The following is a 26,031-nucleotide window of genomic DNA, read 5'->3' as shown; positions in this document are numbered from 1 at the left end:
TCCCCCTCCCCATGCTTGTTCTTCCTGTCAAAACCAAAACCAAAACCAAAACCAAAAAACCCCTAAAATACTTCCATATTGGTTGGTACAATGCTCCCCCTCCCCCCATTCCAATCCCACTCTCCCCCAAGGCAGCCAGGCCCTTAACTGGACTTCATAAGATCCAGCACTTAAGGGTAACTCTTGGTATAGTGGAGAACATCTAAAACTCTCCTCCAGTACTAAGACCACTGTTAATTTTAACTATCTTATGCAAAGTTGAATGCCAAACCAACTGTTAAATATTTTGAATATAAATATAATCCCCTGGGTCTAACTCAAGAATAATAGGTATTACCAGTCAACAGAGAGAATAGAGCACAAGTGATAACCAAAATTATCAAAAGAAGTTTCCTGGGTTTAAAGACCAGCTGGCAATCATAGCATGATTTTACTACAGATGAAATTAGTTTTGGGAAAGCTTTATAGAAAATGTTTCAAAACTCTGATAATGAAGGAAAGTTATCAAATTCATTTTAAGAGGCTAAAAATGGATGAGATACTAATAGCCAAATCTCACTTAGGAACGTATGTGCAAAAATTCTCAAAGCAACTTATTTTATGAGGCTCTCTCCCTTTCACTAACAAAAAATAAGACAGTAAACAATATATGCATATTGAACTATGGGTTTTGTAGGTGAGAATAATAATTAAGAGTTATATATGAATCCTAGTAATGTTTCCAGAGAGAATAAAACAGAAAAACTGAGGTAATTCAAATCAAGAAAAACAGGACAAAAATATATAAAGTTTGAAAAGACAAAGAGAGAATACCATGCATATTGTATGTTAATCAAGCCAAATTCACTATTAAGAGAATAGTAATTTTCCAGATCATTTCCAGAAAAAAAAAAATGATCAAAATCAGCTCAGCAAATCCAATAAAAGTTAAATGGATCAAAGTTAGGAACAGACTGAAAGGTTTATCAAAGTATTACTCCCTCAAAAAGTTCAGAGTCTAGAAGATTCTATTCTGCTTCTATCTGGATTTCCAATGATGAGAGAATTCCATGCAATAAACACGTCTTCCACAATACTACTACTCTACTACTACCACAAGCTAATACTTTAGCCACTGGGGCATTTAATCCTCACGATAAGCTAATGACATGGCTATGTTAGGACTACATTAATCTTACACAGGAGGAAACTGAAGCCCAGAGCGAGGTGTACCACTGAGAGGAATGAAGGCTGTGATCCTAACCACCATTCACAAAGAGAGACCCTCGTCAGAGAGACCTTCGTCTGAGAGTCCAATGTACCTTGATGACAAAATCCTCATAAATGTTCTTCTTCCTTTCTAAATGGCCAGAAACATTTAAAATAATCAAACGCTTGCACAGCACTTATTATGTGCCAGGCACTGTTTGAAACAACTTACAGAAGCACTTAATCGCCATGACAACCTGAGGAGGGAGTTACCATCATTAGGCTTCTGGGTAGATAAGGAACCAGAAGCACGAAGAGGTGCTCAGTGACATGTCCAAAATCACACAGTGAGCAGGTGGCAGAGCAGGGATTCAAACCCTGGCCATCTGTAGGGTTTGTACGTGGTGTTAAATTAAACACAACAGAACATGCTGAAGACAGCAGTGAATGTAACCTTTAAAATAATCACAGGTTACTGCTTTCTAAAAATCAGATATGGAAATCAAACCATCCCTTATGGAACAGGTCACTGCAGGCAAACAGTCCTTAGATGCTGTTCTCAAATCTCATATGATAATCTAAAGCAAAAAATACATATGAAAAAGCAAAGCCTCCAGGGAGATCATTAAAATCCCAATCAGGCTAACATTTTCTCATAAAAAAAATAGTAAGTATGTGTAAGTCATAAATACAATCCATACCAACAGTCAGTACGACTTCATTACTTAGTTAAGCCACTGTAATGTGTTTTTAGCAAAGATGGAAGACAATCACTTTCTCCAATACAACTTAAAACATTTGTTCAAATGATTTTCTTTTCATTCTGTGGTATTAGACTAAGACCATATTAATTCCATTTGGATTTCAATACACATTCTGAGGTGAGTTTTAAACATAAGAAGGAAATGACATCAACAATACCATAGAAAATATATCACAAGAACCAAATAGAATGCTGCCCAAATTTTATATATAATATTGCACAGATATGTCAAAGAGACTGTAAATATAGGTCACACATGAATCCATATCACTATGAATTACATACTATAGTTGACCTTGAACAATGTAAGGGTAGAGGCATGAAACTCTGTACAGTCAAAAGTCTGTGTAGAACTTTTTTTTTTTTAAATCTGTATAACTTTTGATTCCCCCCAAATGTAATTACTATTAGCCCATTGTTGACCAGAAGCCTCAGCGATAACCTAACCAGTTAACACTTATTCTATGTATCCAATACTGTATTCTTACAATACAGTGAGCTAGAGAAAAGAAAACACTATTAAGAAAATCATAAAGAAGAGAAAATACATTTATAGGACTCTACTATATTTACTGGAAAAAAAAAAAAAAGCCATGTGTGAGTGGTCCTACACAGTTCAAACCCATGTTGCACAAGGTCAACTATACCTTTATCCTGAACAATAAACTTTTAGAGCCTGTGATAACAGAATAAACCAACTAAATAAAGTTTATCTTTAATACAGAAGTGGCTACTATACTCTAGTCAAGTCTGATAGTTGAGTATTAATAGTAATATCCATCAATACGATGAGATTATTATGGCTACCTCTGGCTTCCTGCGATGTCCTCATTTCACTGTCTGTCCTCTCTTCAAAGTCTTCCTTGACATCATCAGCATGCTGGTCTCTGAGAAAAACAGGTGTATCAATATTTTGTAATAGATGCACTTCAAAGGATAGTTCAGCACTTCATCTCAGCAACTGTTACAGGTAAGTAAGTGATAAATCATTGAATTCTACTCCAGAAACTAATATTACACTATATGTTAACTACTTAGAATTTAAATAAAAACTTGAAACTTTAAAAGACCAACAAAACAAAACAACGTAAAAACACATGACACCACTAAAATGTTTGAAAGGATTATCAGTTCTACGAAGAAGCAATTCCTACTAAAACATCTTTAAACATCCATTTTCTTCATTACCAATTTTGATTTACAGTTCAGAAAGGAGATTTTTAAAGCTAAGAATGTTATTAAGGTGAACTTTTCTGTCAAATTCAACTATCGAATAACTCAACTTCACACTGGGACATGTATTCATGAAGAATTTTACTTTACTGTATAGTAAAGCTACAATGTAAGGAAAGAAAATATTTTGAAAGTCCAGACCATTTAATCAAGTAGCATTTATATTACACTCAGCTCTGGGATTTGGGCTTGAGCCTGAGATTGGCCCAGGAGAATCAAACTCAATTCTAGGAAGCTTTTCCTGGCTTAGGTCAAATGTGTAGGCTGAACTGATTCCAACTCTTTTTGACCAGGAATGACCCGATGCTAATCTAAGCATGCCGAAATGCAATGGAATCATTACGATCTTAATTCACAGCTTTACCCTTAAGTCAGGGACAAAAACAGCATTAAAAGGAACCAAGCACAGACTACTTCTATTTTCTTTAAAGCTAAATTTCAAGTATTTAAAATTTTTCAACCTAATTTTTCCACTCCCAGAGTTTAAAATACATCCCAATCTCCAATTTCCTGGTATTGTCGAGGTTATGATCCCTGCTTTACACACTTCAATGCCTTATAATACTCTGCATTTATGATGTCCTACTGTTTCTCATGTATTGTCACCTTTATGGGTTTCTGAAAGATCCAGATCATACTTCTACTGTAAAGTTTTAAGAAAAAAGGTAACACATTTGAAACCAAATATCCCAACAAAATATAAAGAAGATGTGTGATCTTAATTACAAAGGCACTAATTTATTCTCCATTTGAATGATGATAATTTAACACAACAATTCAAACACAGTAAGTATGCCATAAATACATGTTCACTATTTCTTAGAAAGATCATTTCCATGGACACATGTGAAATTTCATTGAGATCTGTGCTCCCTGGCTAATAAGTTCATACTAAAAACAACTTATTACAAATGCTGAAGAAAACTTGCTTATTTGAGAATGGGGACAAACCACTGTTAATACAAAATATAAACATATCTCCTTCCAAGTGCAATCAATTAAATGATTATGGAGAGATAATCATTTCTCCATAAAATGTGGAGATGGAAATATGCGGAAAAATAAGAAAATCACTGATAACTGGAGAAGGACATTAACTGAAATGACATTAATTGAAAACTGTCTTCTCTGTAAAAACTGTGCTGGAGTTACACGTGGTAATTACAACATGCTAAAATCAGCTTCCTATGTTAAAATCAGCTTCTATGATCTTCTGAACTTGTTTAATATTAAATTAGAAATAATATTCTGAGTCCACAAGTCTATCCCAGTAGTTTGACTACTGAAAAGTTGTTTGTGCACAACTATCTTAATATGAGAAAAAAAGTAATATTATAGTGATATAACTAAAGTTGGTATTTTTTCAGAATCAATAAATTCCTAATTAGTTATTGTAGATTTCCTAAAAGCTCTAATGAATGGTTAAAAGAAAAAAAAAAAGAAAAGAAAAACTGAAATCGAAGGCTAAAATTAAGTCTCAGAATTTTTCAAATATTTTCATTTTCATGATCAGAATTGTCCACTAATAAGTTTCATATTTTTGTGGTTTTAATAAAGCACAACATTCCTTTAAAGTAAGTTTTGTTAAAATAAAGATAGAAGACTTAAATATGAGCCAAGTCTATTGTATTCTTATGCCCAAATACAATGTCAATGATTTATCTCATGAAATGGAAGAAGAGGACCATCTGATTGGAGAGAAAGGAGATGGAAAAGGAAAATAAGACCTCTGACCCAAAAAGTTTCTTCGGGGCTGAATCTGCTGTAATCCATCCCCAGAGAAGCAAAATGGAAGCCATCTGTTTTTCTATTATTTATTTAGCTGCATTATAGAAGCTTATTCAGTTTCCATTTTCCCTACTGCAACTCATGATATGTCATTAAACTGAACCCATATAAACTTGGGAATATATAAACATGAATATTCCTCTTTGCCAAACACAATTCAAGTAAAGGACTCTGGAAGAAATGTCTACTGAATGTTTCATTTCCAATTAATAGATTGATTCTGCTAATTCCTTAAAATTAAAAGTGACTAAACCCCTATGGGTTTCTACACGGTATGTCATTGAGCTAGGAAGTTGGAGGGGTGGGGCAGTGGGTTCACCTGAGCAGTCTACTAGAACAAGTGTTATAAAATAAATGGATGAACAGAACCAATGAAGAGAGCAGACCCTAATTAAGCACATTTAGAAATGTGGGAGCAGTTAACAACAATAAGAAAAGTTACAAGAACATACTATGCACCAAAGGCTGTTTGAGATCTTTACATGTCCAATGTTTCATAATAATTGCTGGAAGAAGATTCTGTTCTTATAGCCACTGAAACTTAAGAAGATAATGTCAAATTTGAAGGACAAGTATAGCACCAGATCTTACTGACACCAAAATCCATAATCAGATTTAATTATTAGCTGGTTTTTACCCTTGCATTTCTCCAGGATACAGTCTACCCGTCTTCTAGTGACAAGGTCGGGCATGAAGAATCTGACTCATTTTTATTTGTTTTGTATTTTATTTAAAATAAAAATTGGTTTCTCATTTGGGCAACCAATATTTCTCCCTCCTATAAGGTGAGGAGTTTCATGGCCAATTCTTACTCAAGGGGTGCCATGATGGGTCTCTTCCTTTGTGCAAAAATGAAATCCTTGATCTAGGATTTCAATTTCCTAAGAACAGTTTTTCTAGTGGCACAGGTCTTCCAGTTAAAGACAAAAAAAATGTTTATTATCAGAATGCTTCAACTCTGTGGTAACTTTATAATATGCTCTGGAACATGGTACCGATATGCTTCTTGACAGATTCTCTTTAAAAAAAGACAACCAAGTATTTTGATGTTGTGTTTTAGTAGTACAGTTTTGCTGAACAGAAAAACACTTCTATTTTCTCCCCTTTATCAATACTTTCCAGTGCCAAAAATTTCATTTAGGAAGGAGCAGGGGGCAGGGGTATAGAGAATCAGAACATGGAGTGGTCACGTAGATGGTCTCTGGAAGTAAACAGACCTCGATCCAACATCAGTTCTGCTACTTAGTTCTAAATGATCTTCAGCAAGTTACTTAACTTCCCTACTTCCCAGCTGCATCATCTGTAAAACGAGGGTAATAAATCCTTTTCCTCACCGGCATTTTGAGGACTCAATAAAATAATGAATAGAAAATGCTGCCCACGGCCAGACACAGAAGCAGGAGCATGATCAATGGCAGCTTCTACTATTTAAGAATTACTTACATTTTGGGATAAAATCACCCACTGTCACCTGTTTTCTTCAAGTTTTACAACAACTTTTAGAAAAAGTTATGAGCCAGACTGCAGCCAGATGGCCTGGGCTATAATCTGGGTCTGCTATTGACTAGCTGTGTAATCTGTAACCAAGAGAGGTTCTACATTTTTGAATGGTGATGTAATAATAGCACCTAGCCCCACATAAGGCACTGTGAAGATTAAGTGAGCTAATGCAGGTAAAAAACCCCTAGAAAAGGACGAGGAATACAGCGATTTCTCTTGAGGTTTTAAAATTTTCAAGTACCAATTTATTTCAATATTTCTTTAGTCTGAATTGAAATATGACCATAGCTTAAACCTTACTCAAGAATACTCTTTAGGCTTTTAATTAAGACAGTGAAATCCACTCAAGTGCAAAAATGAATTCCTTACATGAGTCAGCATCCTGTTTTTCTCTGTAATTATGTATCATGCTTTAGATGTCTTACTATCTTACTCTAAATATACTTTGTGGTAATTATCAGCAAAACAAACATCAGAAGGGTAAATTCATAGTAACAGGATACATTTGAATGCAAAGTGCTACATTTCTTCAAGTTTGCTTATTTTTCATTTAAAAACAATCCCTAAACAATTATCCTTCCATTAGTCCCCAGTGTGTTAAAAACAATATTGAAAAAATGTGAAACAATTACTTTGCTTCAATTCAGGGATTTCAGCTATACCTCAAAATCCAGCATGAGTTTGGTTTGGCTCTTAGCTTGAAATAACCCCACCTTCTCTCTCTCCAGCAGAGCTCATTCTAGTCGCACAGGGGTTTTGTTAGAGCTGAAAAGTCACGTGTATTCCCTCGTAACAAGAGGCAACACAGTGACTGCAGCAGAGAGGGCTGAGGGCCCTATAAAAAAATACAGGCATTTCTGTTTTGAATGTGAAAAGGTCTTTTTTGCATGCCCCCAGCAAATTCTTTTTTTTTTTTTGCTAAATTTCTGGGCTGAGGTCACTCACAGGAAAAAAAAAATCCAATAAAGAGAATCTCATGGTTTATACTTTAGAGGAATTAAAAGATTACTTGCAGTGTCTCCAAATGCTTCCTACAAATGAAGAGAGCGTGCACGCACAGCCTCAGCACACCCTCTTCAAAAGGACTCAGAAAAGATGGCAAATGAAACAAGTCAGATTAAAACTTTTATGTCTATGGTTAACATCTGAATAGTTTTTAAAGGTTTATTTATTTATTTGAGAGAGAGAGATAGAGGAGGGAGGTGGGCATGAGAGAGAGCGAGCAAGTGCATGCATGTAGGGGCAAAGGCAGAGAGAGAGAGAGGCAGACTCCCCACTGAGCGCAGAGCCCCACATGGGGCTCAATCTCAGGACCCTGAGATCACAACTCTGAGATCATATCCTGAGCCGAAATCAAGAGTCAGACGCTTGAATGACTGAGCCACCCAGCCACCCCTAGCAGTGGTTTTAATAGTTCTTCATAAACATGGCCTAAGGGAAGGAAACATGGTTTACTATTTATCTAATGTCTAAAAATAAAACTTTTATTAATATGCCCATTAAATTAGCATTTAGCATAAGGAACATATGTTAATGAAGAAAAGTAATATAATGAGACAAAACAGTGGATATTATCAAATGCCAAGGAAAGACCCCCCCAGAAAAACTAATTCAGCAATTAACTGATCAATCCTCTCATAAAATGTAAAGCCCTAACCAATGAGGCCAGCGTTGGGGAACAAAGACCACATATTATAAGAAGAGCAAGACTGCACAGCTTTTACGTTGTCAAAGAAAAGTAAACAGATGTCATTGCTTTTCCACTATATATAAAAGAGTCATCTGAGTCAGGAATTAGTGCTGTTCAAGGGGATAAAATAAAACCCGGTTCAGTATTGTTCCCCCGACTTCACAGACATACAACAACAGAGTCATCGCTTCCTTAACACTCTGAATGATTGCCTTGGTGTCCCAGTGGTTGGCATAAGAACTGTGAGTGTTGGGGCACCTGGGTGGCTCAGTGGGTTGGGCCTCAGTCCCTGGGAAAAGTTGGCCCCTGTATGGACTGGGAAAGCCCCTGACTCACCATCTTGTGGCGAGGAGTGCTGAGAGGGCAGGGACACTGCTGTCGCTCTCCCAGGTGAGGGAAACATCTCAATGAAAACACGAGGCACAACGCAGACACTCCCTACACGTCTGAGGAATCAATGGCTAACTGGAAAAGGACTGCAGACTCACATTTCTATCTATCTATCTATCTATCTATCTATCTATCTTCGGCTCAGGTCGTGATCTTGGGGTCCTGGGATGAGCCCTGCATTTGGGCTCACTGCTCAGCGGGGAGCCTGCTTCCCCCTCTCCCTCCACCTGCCTCTCTGTCTACTTGTGATCCTGCTCTCTGTCAAATAAATAAATAAAATCTTAAAAACAAAAACAAAAAAAGAACTGTGAGTGTTTTAACTAAAACTGAGCTTCTCTTTGGTGCACACGAACAACCACACAGATTTGACTCAGGTTCCCAGGAGCTGGAATATTTTTAAACTTGCACGGCTCCTGATCCATATCTGGCAGCGCTTTACATGGGCAGGTAATGCCTAGTCATCAAAAGGGACTTTCTCCAATTGCCAACAACAAACCCTCAGGCTCAGAAAGCCTCAAAAAGCAAAACAAAGTTCCAAAAGATTCTTAATTAGCATTTGTAATCTTTTAGAACTTCTGGCTCTAAATTAATGTTACTCTCTTTGATCTTGCAGTTCTGCAAAGTAAAGAGATTTTTATATGCTTATAGTTTCATATTTCTGTTAGCTCGTGTTCCCATCTGCTTAATAGAGCCCTCCTCAAGTGTGCAGACTAGCTCTTGGAGTGACTGGCAAGTCGGATTCATCCTAGGAATATAAATCAGATTAATAGTTGCAATTCCTACAACTGCTCTCTGTAATTCTGAGCAGAAACACTGGTCCTACAACTTGAGAAGCCATTTTAATGGCCTATAATGAGCTGAACAGACTGAAATTTTTCACTGGCTTTCTTTAGATTAGCAATGGGCTTTTGCCTTGCAAGGTAACACATTTAGCAGATATTTAAAACGTGCTTTACTGTGTTTCTGTGGTTATGTCTAAGCAGGCTTAAACAACATGGGAGCTTAGAGCATTGCACGATTTTTAATAGAGAGAGCACCTAATTTAGAAACACAATTACAAGCAGCTGTAGGGTAGATTTCACGAAAATGAGCCTATGTGGGATAGATGCCGATGTTCTCTGATGGGTAACACACTGTGAATTATTACTCCAGAGAGGGGTCTTTATACTGAATAATAATTCTCTAAGCCTAGTGTCAAGATCACTTGCATCCATCTCCTGGGGGCGCTTGTTAAAAATGAACTGGGATACACCTTATACTTCCTGAATCCGTTAACTCTGGAGATGGTACTTTGAAAGCTGCATTTTAACAAACATCTGATGAGTCTGATGCAAAACAAAGTTTGAAACCCAGGTTTATTAAGATGTAGAGGAAATACACACATACTTTTACTCAGTGGTAGACATCAGAGACTTCAGGTCCCAGTCCCCGGGAAAAGTTGGCCCCTATATGGACTGGGAAAGCCCCTGACTCACCATCTTGTGGCGAGGAGTGCTGAGAGGGCAGGGACACTGCTGTCGCTCTCCCAAGTGAGGGAAACATCTCAATGAAAACACGAGGCATAACGCAGACACTCCCTACACATCTGAGGAATCAATGGCTAACTGGAAAAGGATTGCAGACTCACATTTCTATCTAAATACACATTAGGAATTCACATAACCCAACCATCCTTTTGGGTTTGACGTATTGCTGTAGAAAAACAGATCGGAATATTTAACACACCTATAAAAGGACTCACAGGGAAGCCATCTTAATGTGGGGCAGAGCTTACCAGCCAGAATACCCTGAGTCCCTGCTTACAAGTGCCCCCATCTGGTCATAAGAGGCGGCCCCATTCACTCCCTTTGCCATATAAATGCTGTCATTTCTGAGGTATATGAAATGAAAATTTCATTTCCTGTGGAGAATGAAAAAGGTAGCATTTCCTACGTGGGACAGGAATTAAAACAACAGCATTTTGGGAAGCACTGCCAAGTTTATAAAAGAGTGCCAGTATGTATGCCAGTATTGGGGGTTCATCTAGTCATTTAATAGATACCCAGTGTGGAGACCTTACAACATTGAAGAATGTAGCTGTTTCACCAGAACAAAAAGTTCATACAGCGGTTGCCTCTTAGATTATATAACTGATCTGTCTCCTTTGAAGGCTGGTGGATGTTTCGAGGTCACCTTGCATCCTTACTGGGTGCCAGGCAGCATGTTCTGTGCTGGGGTGTCTCAGAGAACCAGAGAAGATATGGCCCAGCCTTTATGGAGCTTACTGTCAAGCAAAGTACACAGACTCAGAAGTATATACCTGAAACCGTCAGCGGCATCAGGATGTGTGCTGTGAAGAAGCGTAATGAGGAACCTGAACTACACTCCAGCAGATCAGATAAAGCTTCCCCAAGGGAATGATAGTGAACTTGAAGCCTGCAAAATGAGAGATGAGCTAGGAGACGGCAGGCCTGGAGGCTCTAGGCAAAGTGCAAAGGATGTCTGAAGACCACAGTGGTTAAAGCATTAAGTTTAAAAACGAGCCTGGCAGAGATGGGCAAGAGGGGCCAGAGAACACAGGACCTTCCAGGCCAGGCTCAGAATTACGGTCTTCATCTCAAGGGTAATGGAGAATCACTGCAAGTGTCGAGCAGGGACAAACAAATTTTCAAATGCATACTCTTGGGTTCTAACCTGGAAGATTCTGGTGGGGCTGGCCCGGGCCCCCAAATCTGAATTCTCAGAAGGTCCCTCGGACTCTGATGCAAAGTCTAGGAGCTACTGCCATGGAACATTAGTTGTCCCCACACCCAGCCTGAGCAGGTGGCCTGCCAACTTGCCCTTACAATAATGGTCGCGGTCTGAAAAGGATATACACATTCCTTGCATTGTTACTTTATCTGGCCTGGCTGCGTCAGCTTCCAGATCAAAAGCAATGCCTGGTGACCCTCTGGCATTTGAAACAGGTGAAGGAGGGGGCGGTGATGGGTGGCAGAGCAGCCGCGGTCAATGCCCAGCCCGTGTTTGCTGGACAGCACTCCCCTTCCAGCCACGTTGCCAGCTCCACAGTCTTCCCACTCCGCCTCCCTGAAGGACTAACCTGGGCTCCGGCTGCTCGGTGTGCAACAGGGCTGATGTGCAGGGAAATGACTGTGTTCTCCTCCCCTGGCAGCCTTGCTCTGGGACTGAAGGTAACCGCTGTTTAAATAGCTCCACTCCTGCAGCCTCATGGTGGGCAAACTTTGCGACTGTGTGTTTTACACAGACTCCCAGAGTGGTCGCAGCAGGACTCTGTCCCTGCTGTCCACAGTGGTAATCAGTGTGACAACAAAGCTTTCATGGGCGGTCTCCCCTTCCCTGGCTCACTTCCTCACTCCCCCACGGAGGTCTTTCTCACCTCCCAAATAAACCACCTGCAACTCAATCTTTTTCTCAGGGTCCACTTCTGGGGGGGACAAATGGTCTCTTGCTGTCCTAAAGTGTATTACCAAAAAAAAAAAAAAAAAAAAAACCAAACAAACAAAAAATCTGGTAGAGTCTGGCTACTAAAGTTAGTAAATTATTACAAAGGATGCAAAGAAAATGCATTAAAACCTGAATGAAAAATTCTATCCATGTATGTAATGAATATGAGAAAAGGAGAGAGAACATAATCTGGTATTGTGAGAATTATCTTCAATGCTATATTTAAAGAAATGAAACAAGATCAAACTAGAGAGAGGGACAAACCATAAAAGACTCTTAATCTCAGGAAACAAACTAAAGGTTGCTGGAGGGGAGGGGGTGGAGGGGATGGGGTGGCAGGTTGAGGAATACTGGGGAGGGTACGTGCTATAGTGAGAAAAAATAAATTAAAAAAAAAAAAAAAGGAAGAAAAGGAAAGAAAGAAATGGGCCAGCCTTTCCTTTGCTCTGCCAGAATAAAAGAATGCCGTGCAACAAATAGGTAACCTATTCCTCTTGCCCCATTAATACAAACTAACATTTACTGAGGGCTTATTATTAGTCACTGCTCTCAGAGCTTTGCACAGCTCACTAGTTTCTTAAGTCCAGGTGAAAGAAATCAACAATCCAAAAATTTTATATTTACTTATGAAATGAAAAAAAATATTAAATATGTTCACACAGATTCCCTTAGAGCAGAGAAGCCAGCCAACTTCTACCCTGTTAATTCTACCTTAAACCATTATCAAGCCATCAGATACATTTTTTCATTAACAGCCTTTCTTTTATCTGTTCGCATTTACTATGTTGGCCCCTCATGATCATTTGTATCTAAAATACCCAGTGCCACTGGGATTGCCGAGAGAACCAGTGACTGCCTGCAGTAGAAAAAGGTAATCCTAAGTCAATTTTCAAAAATATTAAGGAAGAAATTAAAATTTTTAAAGAGTAAATGGATCTGTGTTATTTTGAAACATACTGTGTTTTCAAGTATGCCTAATGAAGCATTTAGGTTGCAACATCAAAATGTCTGCAATCACCTCTTACATATACTTCTGTGTAAAAAATACAGTGAGAAAAAAAATGTTCACCTTAAAAATTGAGGGGTCATTTGGATCATCTCCCTCATGTTTCCTTTGCACGTAACTAATCAATCTTTCAGTTTATTTTTCAGTTATAAAAATAAAGTAAAATAAAAACAGTAAATCTGGGAAGATGAAGGCAAGAAGAAATCCAAAGAGTCTCTCAAACCATGAATAATGGAACACTCACATACCAAATGAAAGCAGATCACCTGAAGAAACTGACCTTAATACAAAGAAGTCTAAGTATTCAGTCACACAAAGTAATGACAGGTCAGAATTCACTGACTCAAAAGAGAGTATGGGAGAAAAATCTATGACGCAGAAAACTATTTAGATGTGAAACATATGTCATAGGTTATAGAGAAAACTAAAAATGTCTGTGGTTGTTCCCTAAATCCCGGGTGATTACATGAAGAACCATGACCACACCTCAGAGAAGACAGGTCACTGGAATGGTCAAATCCACTACAGCTTTTTTTTTACATAAATTTTGCATTAAAGAAGACCCTAGGAAATCATCCCAAGGAGATTCTGCTGTGAGGAAACTCTGGCCCTGGTAGTCTGCCCTGAAGCGGGTAAGGTGAGTGAAAAGCCTGTGAGATAGGCCTGCCTGCTCCTCAGAGTCTTCTGTTGATATTTTAAATAGTATCTTGGCTTCTGAAATCTAAACGCTAGGCAGTCTTACCACCTTGTGAGTCAGAGTCAATGAACTCTGTATCTATAATTATTACTATATGAATTAGTGCTTTATTTGTCTTAAAGTAAATTTCCTCACATGGTATGACCTCATTTTGGAGCGCTGGGTTGGGGAAAAGGAGTTTATGTTACATTAGTCATAGTTTTAAGGGTAAAAAAAAATAATCATCTTCCTGTGGTTAATAATTAAAGAAGTTACAGCTCACCCCATCCATAGGATAAAATTACTTTTTATAAGGATAGTGAGACCTGAAATGCCAGTACTCCAATAGCATTGCTATGAATTTAGAATAAGATTAATTAATTCAAATGTCCACCTGGCTCATCCATAAGAATGGAAGTTATAAAATATTTAAATAGAGAATGATGTTGCCTTAGGTTTTAAAATACTCATGAAAGGGGCGCCTGGGGGCTCAGTTGGTTGAGCATTCAACTCTTGATTTCAGTTTGGGTCATGATCTCAGGGTTCTGGGATCCCCCTGAGGTGGGCTCTGCACTCAGTGCAGAGTCTGCTGGGGACTCCTTCTCCCTCTGCCCCTCCCCCTACTCACGTATATGTGCATGCATTCTCTCTCTCAAATGAATAAATAAATCTTAAATAAATAAATAAGTAAAATACTCCATAAAAGAAACTCCCAAAACCTAAGCACTAAGGAATACCTTTCCACTAATCTGCTTTTTTTCAGTAGTATCCTCAGCTGCTGGAAGGGCACATGACTTTTATTTAAAGATGAAACAAAATCTAGTTCTTTACCTAATAATCCACTGAGCTTAACGTTCCAACTCAACTCTACGACTGAAATCAAAACTGAATGAGCTTAGTCCAAACCCTTGAACAACATGGATTTGGACTAAGCAGGTCCACTTATGCGTGGATTTTTTTTTCAATAAATTATATATACTACTGTAAATGTACTTTCTCTTCCTTATGATTTTAATAACATTTTCTTTCCTCTAGCTTACTTCATTGTAAGAAAACCATATATAATATCTATAATGTACAAAATATGTGTTAATCAACTGTTTATGTTATCGGTAAGGCTTTCAGTCAACATTAGGCTGTTAGTTAAGTTTTGGGGAACTTAAAAAGGTGTACTTAGATTTTCACTGTGTCGGGGGGTCAGTACCCTTAACCCCCCATGTCATTCAAGGGTCAAATGTAGTGCAATTAACAGTTTAATAATTAAAAGAAATAACACATATGCAAGCATTTAGAATGAAAAAGAAGTAATGTATATTCTTCACAAAAATCTTCACAGAAATATGAACTGGCATGAAATAAAATGACTGGAATTTCTAAACTCCTAACACCAAAAAAGTTTAACCAGAAGAGGAACAAGTAAGAATTAAGCCTATCTGAGTAGATATGCTTTTAAAAAGCCTCTGCCTAATTTTTAAAGTCCACTACTGATCTCCATCATCCTTTTACATTAAATCAAATACATTTTCAATAATGTCCGAGAAAAGATAACCAGAGAACATAAAACATCTGAGATAGAAAACCTCTTTCAACCAGATTACTTCTAAACAACACTAATATTATCACTTTAATTACCTGATTTCAGGAGATGAAGAGATTTCATTTGTGTCTGCCCTTTTATTTCTTGGAAATGATGGACTAGCCGGAGGCATCTCACCACTTAAGCGGTCTGGGAAAATTCGGTCTTTATTCAAATTGATTTCTGAATAGGGACAGTTGGCAGCACTAAAACATTAAAAGAAAAAGGGAAGAACATTCCCATTAGAACACACCTCTAATGAAAATGACAGGCTATAGAACCTAAAATTCCAAAATTTAATTGAATGTTATATATATTTACATATGTGTATATGTATGACTAAATGTACCGTATGCAATATTTTGTTTCTCAGACACAGTTTCAGTATTTTCTGAGAGCAAATGTGTCTTGGTACTTGATGTTCAGACGCAATCTGATGAAATCTTTGGAACTGAGCAACGATCACTGCAGGATCCCCTCTGTACTGTCCAGGGGCAGAGCCTGTGCATATCTATGAGAACAATCCGCCCCAAGAGAGAAATGCTTAAGACACCCTAGGAGGCCTGGCGATAAAGGTAGGTCAGAGAGAGCCTGATGGGACAGATGGAGCAGATCTGCTTCCCAAAGTGATTCTGCAGCCTCAGGGTCCTCAAGGGCTGTGTCATTTCTTTATAACAGCTGTCCCTCTAAAGGAAGGCAGTTCCCCCATGTTCCTGGCTCCACGTCCACATGCACACCTGGTATCTTAGGCAATACTTGTATCAATCTGTAGTTAATCCTGTTTCTGATCTCAAAGGAGCCCAGATGCCAACTTGGATCATGACCCATCTAGCTCGCTTCCCTTCTATCGGTGCCCTCTGCACCCCTGGCTGGTCTCTCAGGACCCACTTGGGGATCACACCTGCTATCTAAGCAAAGGAAATCTAGGCCACTAATTATTAAATCAGTGTTAAGTCAGTATCATCCTCTGCCTACGCCTCAGCTCTCCAGGTTCCAGAACAACTGGGCAACCTCTGTATCTCAGGCCTCCAATACACAATGAACCCCTCCAACTAATGGTTCTTCTTGCCCCTCTGGTTTTAGGAAGTCTACTTAAAAGTGGAAATTGTTGGATCTTAGATAAATTATATTAGTGTCTTACGTGTCTGTTCCTCTCTCTAGGTGATTGTGGGAATGTTGATAATCACCCAGGGAAAAATTTTAAACAATGCATATCTATTCTCCACCAAGAAAATCAGATACCTTCTCCTAGAAGAGGGGGAAGAGTTTGAAAACTAAGTGATTCTGATAGTGGTCTATAAAACTTATCACAGATACATTGTAAGCTAAAATACACTCTTTATTTTACTTAACTTCATACTGCTCTACACTCTATGCAAAAGACAAACATAAATAACATTCGCTTATGTCTTGACTTAAATGTATATAATGCTAACCCAACAATAACAAAAACAGTAACTAGTAATATTTATGGAGTTCTTACTATATAATCAAGTACTGTACTAAGCACAGTACCTCACTTAAGCTTTACAATATCCTATGAGGAAGGCTTCTCATGGGACAAATTAGGCTTAAAATGCTTAGGTGACTTCAATCGTTAGTTATTTCATTCATTTGTTCAACAAGTATTTATCAAGTATCTATTAAGCCCTAATTATCTTCCTAGGCACTGGAAACACAATGGAAAATAAAAAGACAAGATGTCCCCTCTCATGAAGATGCTATTCTAGGAGATGCCACAACGGCGCAAACCTAAATTAGACCACCTCACATAATGACAAATGCCATGCAGTATGACCTAAGAGAGAAGCTGGGGCTGTCGCAGGGGTGAGGAAGGGCCTCTCTGAAGTGGCAGCATTTGAGCAGAGCCCTCGAGGTCAGGAAGACGCCTGCTCTGTCCACACAGGAGAAGGGCATTCTGGGAAATGGGAAGAAGAACACAAATGGAGGGAAAGCTCGTAGGGAAAGCTTGGTGGGGGAAGATCAGTGATGGCTGAGTGTGTGAGCAAGGGGAGGGGATGCACTAGAGGCAGGCAGGGGAAGTATTATGTAGGGTCTGGTAAGCCATGGTCATGAGTTCAGTTGGTTAGGTTACTTTTGATGTGAAGCCACCAGAGGACCTTCAAATAAGAGAATGATATGGTTTGATGTATAATTTAAAACAATCACTCAGAATGCTTTGTGGAGGAAAGATTTCAAGAGGACAGAATTGGAGCAAAAGTAGTTTCCTAAGAGTAAAGACATCATGGTGACTTGGATTTGGGTGGCTGAAACAGTCACGGCGGTACTTCTGTGATCCCTCCAAGGGAAGCTGTGCATGGAAGGCTGATGGGGAGTGACATCAAAGAAGGACTGAAGAATGGTCTGCAGGTTTCTGGCCTGAAGACCTGGGTGGTGATAAGGATGCCTTTTCTCTCCCCCCACCCCCTAACAAGATGAGAATGATGAGAGAGAAGGAGGTATTTTGGGACCACATCAGGAATTGTGGAATGTTTATTAAACAATCAAGTAGAGATGGTGCCTGCTCAATGTCACATAGCAACGAAGCAGCTCAGTAAAATGAGCCCACTATTTCATTTATCTTATTGAGAATGGGCATGCTATTTTAACTCATTTTTATTCATCGAGTAATGATATTAAAGAAAAATCCATCACCACTGTCTCTTCTAAACAAGAATCCTTCAAGTACCTCATGGAATCCTTTATGGAATATTTGTACTAATCAGTGTTTATGGATATAAGTAATAAAAAACAGTTCAAAGTTGAACAGAAATCAACTTACTACAAGAGCATCATTCAGCTCAGTAGGAAGACTGGGCAGTCAGGTTGTGTCAGGAAGAAAGGTCCAACCAGCTCTCCTCCCCTGACACAGTCTACACTGGATGGGGGGCTCCTAGGGCTGTGGCCTTCATTCACTCTGCAGACCCCTCAGCCACTTCCACACCCGCCCAACTCCCACCCAACCCCAATTCCACAGAGGCTGCAAACACGAAGTGTGACTTGCCTTCACATCACTCCTTCCGATGGAGGACCCAGCTGGCAGCATATGCTTGGCTACATTTCGGTTTTCTGCCCACACAGTAACTGCCACAGGTCTGAGGAAGGGGAGAGGCCCTGCTCCCTGTGGTTCCCCCAAGAGACGTGGAGCTTGCCTTCCACCTATCTTGTTTCATACAAATATAAACGACCCAGGGTGGCCTCATAATAAACATGCTTAAAACCAAATTTATCATCTTCAATAAACTCCCCCTCTTCTGATGAATAAAGGTAAGAAATACAACCAGTTCCTCCTGTTATTCTTGAATCTTCGTTTCTGACAAAGGAAATATATTAACTAAGCCTCAGATTGTCATCTTTAACTCTGTTCTATTCTCTCTTCCTCATATTGTGTATTTCTATTACAAATTTATCTCCTTGCATTTTGTGAACAGCAAGAAAAAAAATCTAAATATAATTTTTTTTCTTTTCTTATTTTTTTTTGGACAAACAGTATGCCACTAATCCGAAAGTACTGCAACCATCACGTTTCACTCACAGTTAAACACCTGGCTTTACAATGACTGAAGAACTCTCTATACACCTATCCTTGGGTTTTATCAGATATGAAGTAAAGAAAATGAGAGGCCTGTTCCTGACCCCACTCACTCCCACACTGGAAGACCCACAATATTCTTAAGATGGGCTGCCTATCCCCAACTACACACAAGAGGTAGAGCTACAGTTTAGAACTCTTAGGTCATCCCCTTCACCTCTCTGTTGACTACATGAAGGAAGACTAGCTCTAAGATCCCTATATATGAACTTGGACAGCTCACAGAGAGGCGAGACTGCAGAACAAAATCAGCCTTACTGTCTAACTGTCTGCCTCTTTGGATTGTTAGGGCCAGACAGGAATTTCAAACTCTCATCTTGAAGTAGGGGAAGGGAGCACAGCCCTCCCAGCAGAGATTTACTAATGATCTATCAAGGGAGTCCCACCATGATCTTATGCTGATACCCCCCTCTTCTTTTGAACCCTGAGAGAAGTAAAATGGGTTTACACACCTCACATTTCTACACCTACTCTGGGGTAGAGATGGAAGCCAGCTGATTCCTGAAGTGGGTGGTGATAAAAAAAAAAAAAAGGGTATGCCACAAAATGCAAATGAAGTGTGCTCAAGTGACAGTATGCGTGGAGCAATGGGCAATCCCCTAGACACAAATCAGGAACCTGGTCCTAAAGGTGCTCTGCGGCTCCAGCCATTACTTCCTCAAGAGTGAGCGCGACTTGTGAGACCCCGTCTTCTCACTTGTAAAACGAGGATGATAACAATGTCGTAATTTCCACGGCTCAACTGCATTACACACGTTAAGTGCTTTACTTCCATCATCTTGTTTAATTCCTACAACCCTGGGAAGTTGGCTCCTTGTCTAGCACTCGTTTTACAGATACAGAAACTGAGTCTTAAAAAAGGGAACTTGCTCACTGTCACTTTACCAGTTCTTGGCAGAGTCCGATGACGAGCTCTGGCTGTCCTGTTACGTCGTATGGGGGCAAACAGTACCCTGCCATATCGAAGAATGCCCTCAGCTTTAATCTGTGACAATGGACTCCATCTGAGTACCGTCTTCGACCAAGATACTGCTGTCATAGAGCTAATATGCATTGACCCATAAGTGAATCTCTTTGCCAGTTTCCTTTTTCTTAAATTTACAAGGTTCATACAGTTTTAAAGTTACAAACTATCACTCACCAGTGCTGATCAAACTTCTGCGGAGAAAGTGGGTTCTCATTAGGCTTCTCTAGTTTCTCCTGTACTACCTCTGTGTATCATGTACATGGGGCACACACGTATCCACATACACGTTAAGTCTTTACCATGACGTAGTTCCTCAGAGAGCAGAGGAAGCAACTCATGCAGGGGCACATAGCTATCTACCATGAGGATTTCATCAGGGTACACCCTGTTCTACTGGCAAATAATTCCATATCAGCTTTACACACGAATGTCAATGTGCCTCCAGTCCCTCTAAGGAGGCAGTTTTTTCCTATGACAGACTGGTCCAGCTGATGAGGAAAGGGAGGAGGACTGCCTTATTCACTATTCCCCACTGCCACCTTTGAAATCCTTTTAATTGTGGATACGTTTATTTAAACGATTAGGTAACATTTCCAGTTTTCTGAGTGATCACATAATCATTCTCATACACTATCCTGACCAAAACCCGAGTCAGGCTCTATCAGGCCACATGCTTCTTACATGAGAGTCTAGGAGTTAGAAGCAGAGACTGAGTGCCACCCAAGCCTCGGCTGAATTCTGATTCGGCCACTGTCTAACTCTCGGGCACGTACTTAACTATTCCAACCCTGTTTTCTCACCTGTAACACAGAGATTAGAACAGCACCTGTTTCACAAAGCCGCTGTGAGCAGTAAGTGAGATCACACAGTAAGTCCTACAACAGTGCCTGGAACATAGGAAGTCATCAGTAAATCCCACCTGTTGTCATTATTCAAAAAGCCGAAGCCGACGAACACATAACCACGACGGCATAAGAGAGCATCGGCAAAGATAAACAACAGCGTTAAAAAGTCCATACCATGCCTCACGTTTGGAGGTTCTCTGCTTCTCCCAGGAAAAGGGTACTACTCCATTCATGCCTCTACGAAAACCTGTTTGCCCCAGACTGGCCTTCTTCGGGGTAGGGACCCCCTCCGCTGTGCGGCCCACAACCTTACCCTGCCGCCAGCCCAAGACAAGCACTCAGCAAGTGTGTGCTGGATGCGGGGATGGATGGATGTTCAGTCACTATGATGTTTACAGTTTGCAGGTGTCTGCTCACATTTTTAAAACTCTCCATGGATTTTATGATGACCTTTTAGAGGTTGCTGGAGATACTCCCCATTTTGTTCTTGTTTATTTCCTCCATGATCCAATCTTACGTAGAAAAGATTTGCTTCTGAAAGCACTAGAGATGCAGAATATTTTTCATATAACTTTAGTTCTCCTTTCATCTCCTCCCCTTCTCTGACCTTTCCGTAGTCCGAATGAATGAACCAACAAAGGGAAACACCACACCACCACCCAGATTAATGCTCCCTTGCTAGAAAGCGAGCATGGAGCAATCTGGCTACCGAATGTCCCTAGAGACAAGAATAACATCCACATTCGACTCACTCACTGATCATTTACATTTCAACATCTGAAAACATCACATTCTCAAGTTTCATCGCCGAGACACATGTTCTATTTCTAACACCTCTTATACCAAATTCAACTATTATAATTTTTCAGAGAAGCTAACAACAACCGCTAGTCAAAACATAGCCTCTTGCTTATGTGTTCATAAAACTGATTATTCTTGCTTAAAAGAGCAACTTTCCTTGTTATCTAAGCAAAGAATGCATGTTTTGATTTATGCAGTTGCTCAGTAAATTAGTCCAAAGAGAATTTTCTCATTATGTTTTCCTAAACACAGCATTCTCAGCAAGGACAAAAATAAGTGCCAGAGAAATGAACCTTTTCAAGAATATCCATGAGGCTGCAGCTATGCCACAGTCTACTAATGAAATGGAAAAGAGGCTGTGCCTGTTAAGGATTAATAACCCGCCGGACACAGAGCTCTGAGTGTTGTAAATAGGACAGCACAGTTGGGAAGACTCAGGAAAGCCAGCGGAAAGGGCTAAGAAGAAGGGGAGAGAGCACAGGGCAGGAGCTGACGGCAGCTGCCAGTTGTCTGAAGCACACGCACCCCTCCTCGCCGAGGCTCTAGCCAACCACCAGCTCTGCCCCAGGCTCACGCACAAAACTGCTAGTCACACCCTCCATCTGACAGAACACCAGATGCTACTTCTTTATCAATATATGTCTTCAAGCCCGAAGGTCTACTGCTTCCTCTTTCATTCCAAAAAAATGAGTAATTCTCTATCGGTTCCAGTTATACAGAAAGATTTCTTTACCTCATCTTTCCATAAAATTTTCCACGACTTGTCCCACAATGCCCCCCTTCTTTTGGCAGATACAACACCACATCGCTGAAGAAATGCTCTGGAGAGGATCACCAAAACTCTGTGAAATGGGTGTGGCTCAGCGGAGGAGCCCTCAGAGGTCCATGGTACTGCTGGGGAAAGGTGGTCGTAATGAATGGACAGTGCCTTCAAGCAGGGGACAGGACTGTCACCAAAGACCTTGCTGTGACAGGCAAACCTCTCAGCTCAGGCCAAAAGCACTCCTAAAGAGATGATGGACATTGCTTTAAGGAGGCTTTCCTTCCCAGAAGGCCAAAACAAATATTTCAACTGCATCCCAACAACATAATATCAATATGCATGCTTTAAAAAAAACAAAAACTTCTTTATTCTTGTCCTTAATTTTCCATAATTTGAACAAACTGCCTCAGTCCAATGAACATCTTGGGGTTGGTAACAGGTCAAAGGTTCAATATTACTGTTCTGTACCTTATATTTTAATTAAATTATGTACAGCTTTATATCTCCATTAGTCCCTGAGTTTCTTGAAGGTTGCTGTGACTAATTCTTGGAGCAGAGCCTTGAGAGGCACTGTGACGGGAGAGGTCAATAGCACACACCCTTGAAGCTAGACTGGGTGTCATTCCCTGTTCCCCCTTACCAGCAGCCAATCAATAAACCTCTCCAGTGCCATAGTGGCTTCATCAAAAATTGGAAGAAAATAACACTAAGACTAATAGGGTAGTTCTGAAGGTTATCCATACATGTAAAATAGAGCAGTACCTTGTGCAGGGGAAATACATGCTCAATAAACGTTAGTTATTATTGGGAAAAAAACTCAAAAATATTTACTGAATGAAATTATTAATATACAATGGAGATTTATTAATGCTAGTGGGTTATTTCTGGCATTTAGACTTACATAATGTCTGAAAAATAATCTAGCTGCCTTCACTCAGCAACACTAAACAACTTTGAAGATACAGTATATTTAATTCAGTTTGTATTAATCATGTTAACTTTGGGTTTGCAGTTACACAAACAATGAAAGGATTTTTCTTTTTTTTTAATGTTTTTCATTCTTTCCTTCTTTCTTTCTTTTTTTTTTTTAATTATTTTTTAAGCAGGCTCCATGCCCAATGCAGGGCTTGAACTCAGGACCATGAGATAGAGAGTCAATGCTCTACTAATTGAGAGAGCCAGGCACTTCTGAAAGGGATTTTTATTTTTTTATTTTTTTAAAGATTTTATTTATTTATTTATTTGACAGAGATCACAAGTAGGCAGGGAGACAGGCAGAGAGAGAGGGGTAAGCAGGCTCCCTATGGGGAGCTCAATCCCAGGATGCTGGGATCATGACCTGAGCCAAAGGCAGAGGCTTAACCAGGTGCCCCTGAAAAGGATTTTTTAAGTGGGTATCTGTAAATGGAATCACCATCCTATTCTTAGACTATTTACTCTAAAATAGATTGAATCCCATAAAAATCTCAGGAGGAGGTTACAAAAGGAAGATAAGCAGTATTCGAGGATTCAGAGATGAAGGAAAGAAGGAAGGAAGGAAGGGAGGGAGGAAAGAAGTGGAAAAGAGAAGAAAAGAAAAGAAAAGAAAAGAAAAGAAAAGAAAAGAAAAAGGAAAAGGAGGGAGAGGGAAGAAACATTAATTACATCACTTTTACAGTTCCTATTAAGTCTCAGAGGAACAGGTAGTGCAATGTTAAGATTTTTCAGAAGACCCAGATTCACAGTGCTTACAGACTGGATAAACAAGGGACCATTTTCCTTACTGGGCAATCCAGTTAACATGCAGTCAGAACACTTACATCGACAAATGGTTATTTTAATACATCCCTAAACAGGTGATGCTTCTGTTCCTCAAAAATCACAGTCAAATCATTGGAACTTCCAGGTATTTCATAAGATTTTTAAATGCCTACAAAGACCCTCAAATAGCCTACACAATACATCAAATTTCAGATGCATAATTTTGATTTCTTTTTTAAGTTACTTAGGGGTTAAAAAAATACTTGAAAAACATTATTTTGGATCAATGCATTCTCAAGTGTGACTATTTATATTTGTGCTTCTTGTGATCTTTGCTGGTAATCTATGATAATCTCACTTCTCATTATTCAAATTGTTGAGTCCCCAAATCATATCATATTCTACCAAAGACCTTCAACAGGGTCCGTCTTCTTCTCATTATTAACGGTTAACCCAATATGACTCTTTCAGAAGATGAGTGTCTGGACAACTGGTCAGGCTGTCAAGAAAAGACAAATAGCTAGAGTAAATCTATTTTAAACTGTGAATGCTTTTTTCAGGAATGCAGGAAGACTTAACTACAGATACGCTCTTCATTTTTACAGGGTCACCATGGAAACCACATTTCATATAGATCAGAATATAGAATTAGCTCACATCTATTAGTACACATGGAAATCATTATCTTACACATGTGAGGGATAGGTACCCTCTCTTTGACCACGTAAGGAATCCCTGTGTGAGTGGCAGCAACACATACCTGTGAGGGCCCAGGTGTCTCACTCTCTTAAAATGGCCAATCCCTTTACATCCTGGGGTTGAGCATCCACCATGTTCAGAAGCTTCCATTAATTCTAAGGGGTCTATAAGAAAACAAGGGGGGGAAAATGAGAGAAAGAAAGAAGGGGGCATAAAATTAACCAGAAGGCTATAAAATAAAAATTAAAAATCTTAAAAGTCTTTTTAAAGGTTTTTCCCTATGCTTTTGTTCACATTATTTATCTTTCTTCAATAGTGAAACGGTAGACTTTGGTCTAAACCTCTGTCAATGTCACAGATTCCAGAAACACCTAAATGGGAATTAATGAGGAGATTCTAAGCAATTTTCATCAAGTAACTAACATAACTAATACAAGAATACTGGTATACTGTGAAAATTTCAGACACCACATTGGTATACAGAGAAACAGTTACAGATCCTATTCATACTACCCCATCCACATTTCAGACACTCCCTCATCCCGACAACTATGTCCATGTGTAATGTGCTAGATGTTGTTCTAAGCATTCCCATATATACCTGTGTGTGTGTGTGTGTGTGTATATATATATATATGTATCAAGTTTTTGTTTTTGTTTCATTCAGTCACATATAAGGGATAACATAGATGTGCACTATTCTGAAACATTTTTTCTCTTTGGTCTTTAACTTCATGTCTTGTAAATCTTTCCATCTCGATGGTAACATTCTTTATGGCTGTTGCAGTGTCTGTATTATGAATGCACCAGAATTTAACCAATCTCTGTTTCCAAGGTTTGTTAGTTTAAATACAGCGTAACAAATGGCATTCATGTGAACTTTTGTACCTTTACACAGCCTATACGGGGCATCCAGAAGTGAAGCCACTAGATGGGGGACTGCATGCTAAATATTTTAAAACCCCACAATAATCTATTTCCTACATATTTTCTGTTACAATGTATATGTTTTCTTTCAAATAGAAATCACAGTATGTTAAGTTTTCCATGTTTACTTTTTTAAACATTGAATTTAAAGAAAATTTTTACTGAGGTTATTATAAATCACATGAAGTTTTAAGTAATGATTCATATAGAGACCTTGTAGACTTTGCTCAGTTTCTCAAAATGGTAACATTTTGCAAAACTACAGTATGAAATCACTCCTGATACATTAAATTTTGATAGTCTGACAAACTGTCTTCCAAAAATTCAGTATTGATTTTAAAAGGTGAGGAGTACTTCTAAATAAAAGTAAGAAAAATATATATAAACTTCGCTTTTTCAAACATTACATTTTCTCTTTTATATTTTTGTGACTGTCATGTGAC

General features: G+C 39.1%; 1 protein-coding gene across 3 annotated transcripts in view; it reads right to left on the bottom strand.

The window, feature by feature from the left end:
• LOC111147679 (L3MBTL3, histone methyl-lysine binding protein) overlaps positions 1–26,031 on the bottom strand; it is a 117,470-nt gene that overhangs the window by 22,138 nt on the left and 69,301 nt on the right. For all 3 annotated transcript variants that reach the window (XM_022503893.1, XM_022503895.1, XM_022503894.1), the window contains 3 exons: positions 24,723–24,825; positions 15,311–15,460; positions 2,759–2,838 (listed from right to left, as the gene is read on the bottom strand). In XM_022503893.1, coding sequence (XP_022359601.1) covers positions 2,759–2,838; positions 15,311–15,460; positions 24,723–24,825 — 333 coding nt within the window. The remainder of the gene's footprint in view (positions 1–2,758; positions 2,839–15,310; positions 15,461–24,722; positions 24,826–26,031) is intronic.

The sequence above is a fragment of the Enhydra lutris genome, unplaced genomic scaffold (assembly GCF_002288905.1).
Source record: "Enhydra lutris kenyoni isolate GAN:26980312 unplaced genomic scaffold, ASM228890v2 scaffoldscaffold17, whole genome shotgun sequence".
Taxonomy (NCBI): Eukaryota; Metazoa; Chordata; class Mammalia; order Carnivora; family Mustelidae; genus Enhydra; species Enhydra lutris.
Note: the sequence above shows the minus strand (reverse complement) of the source record. Positions and strands in the feature narration are given on the sequence as shown.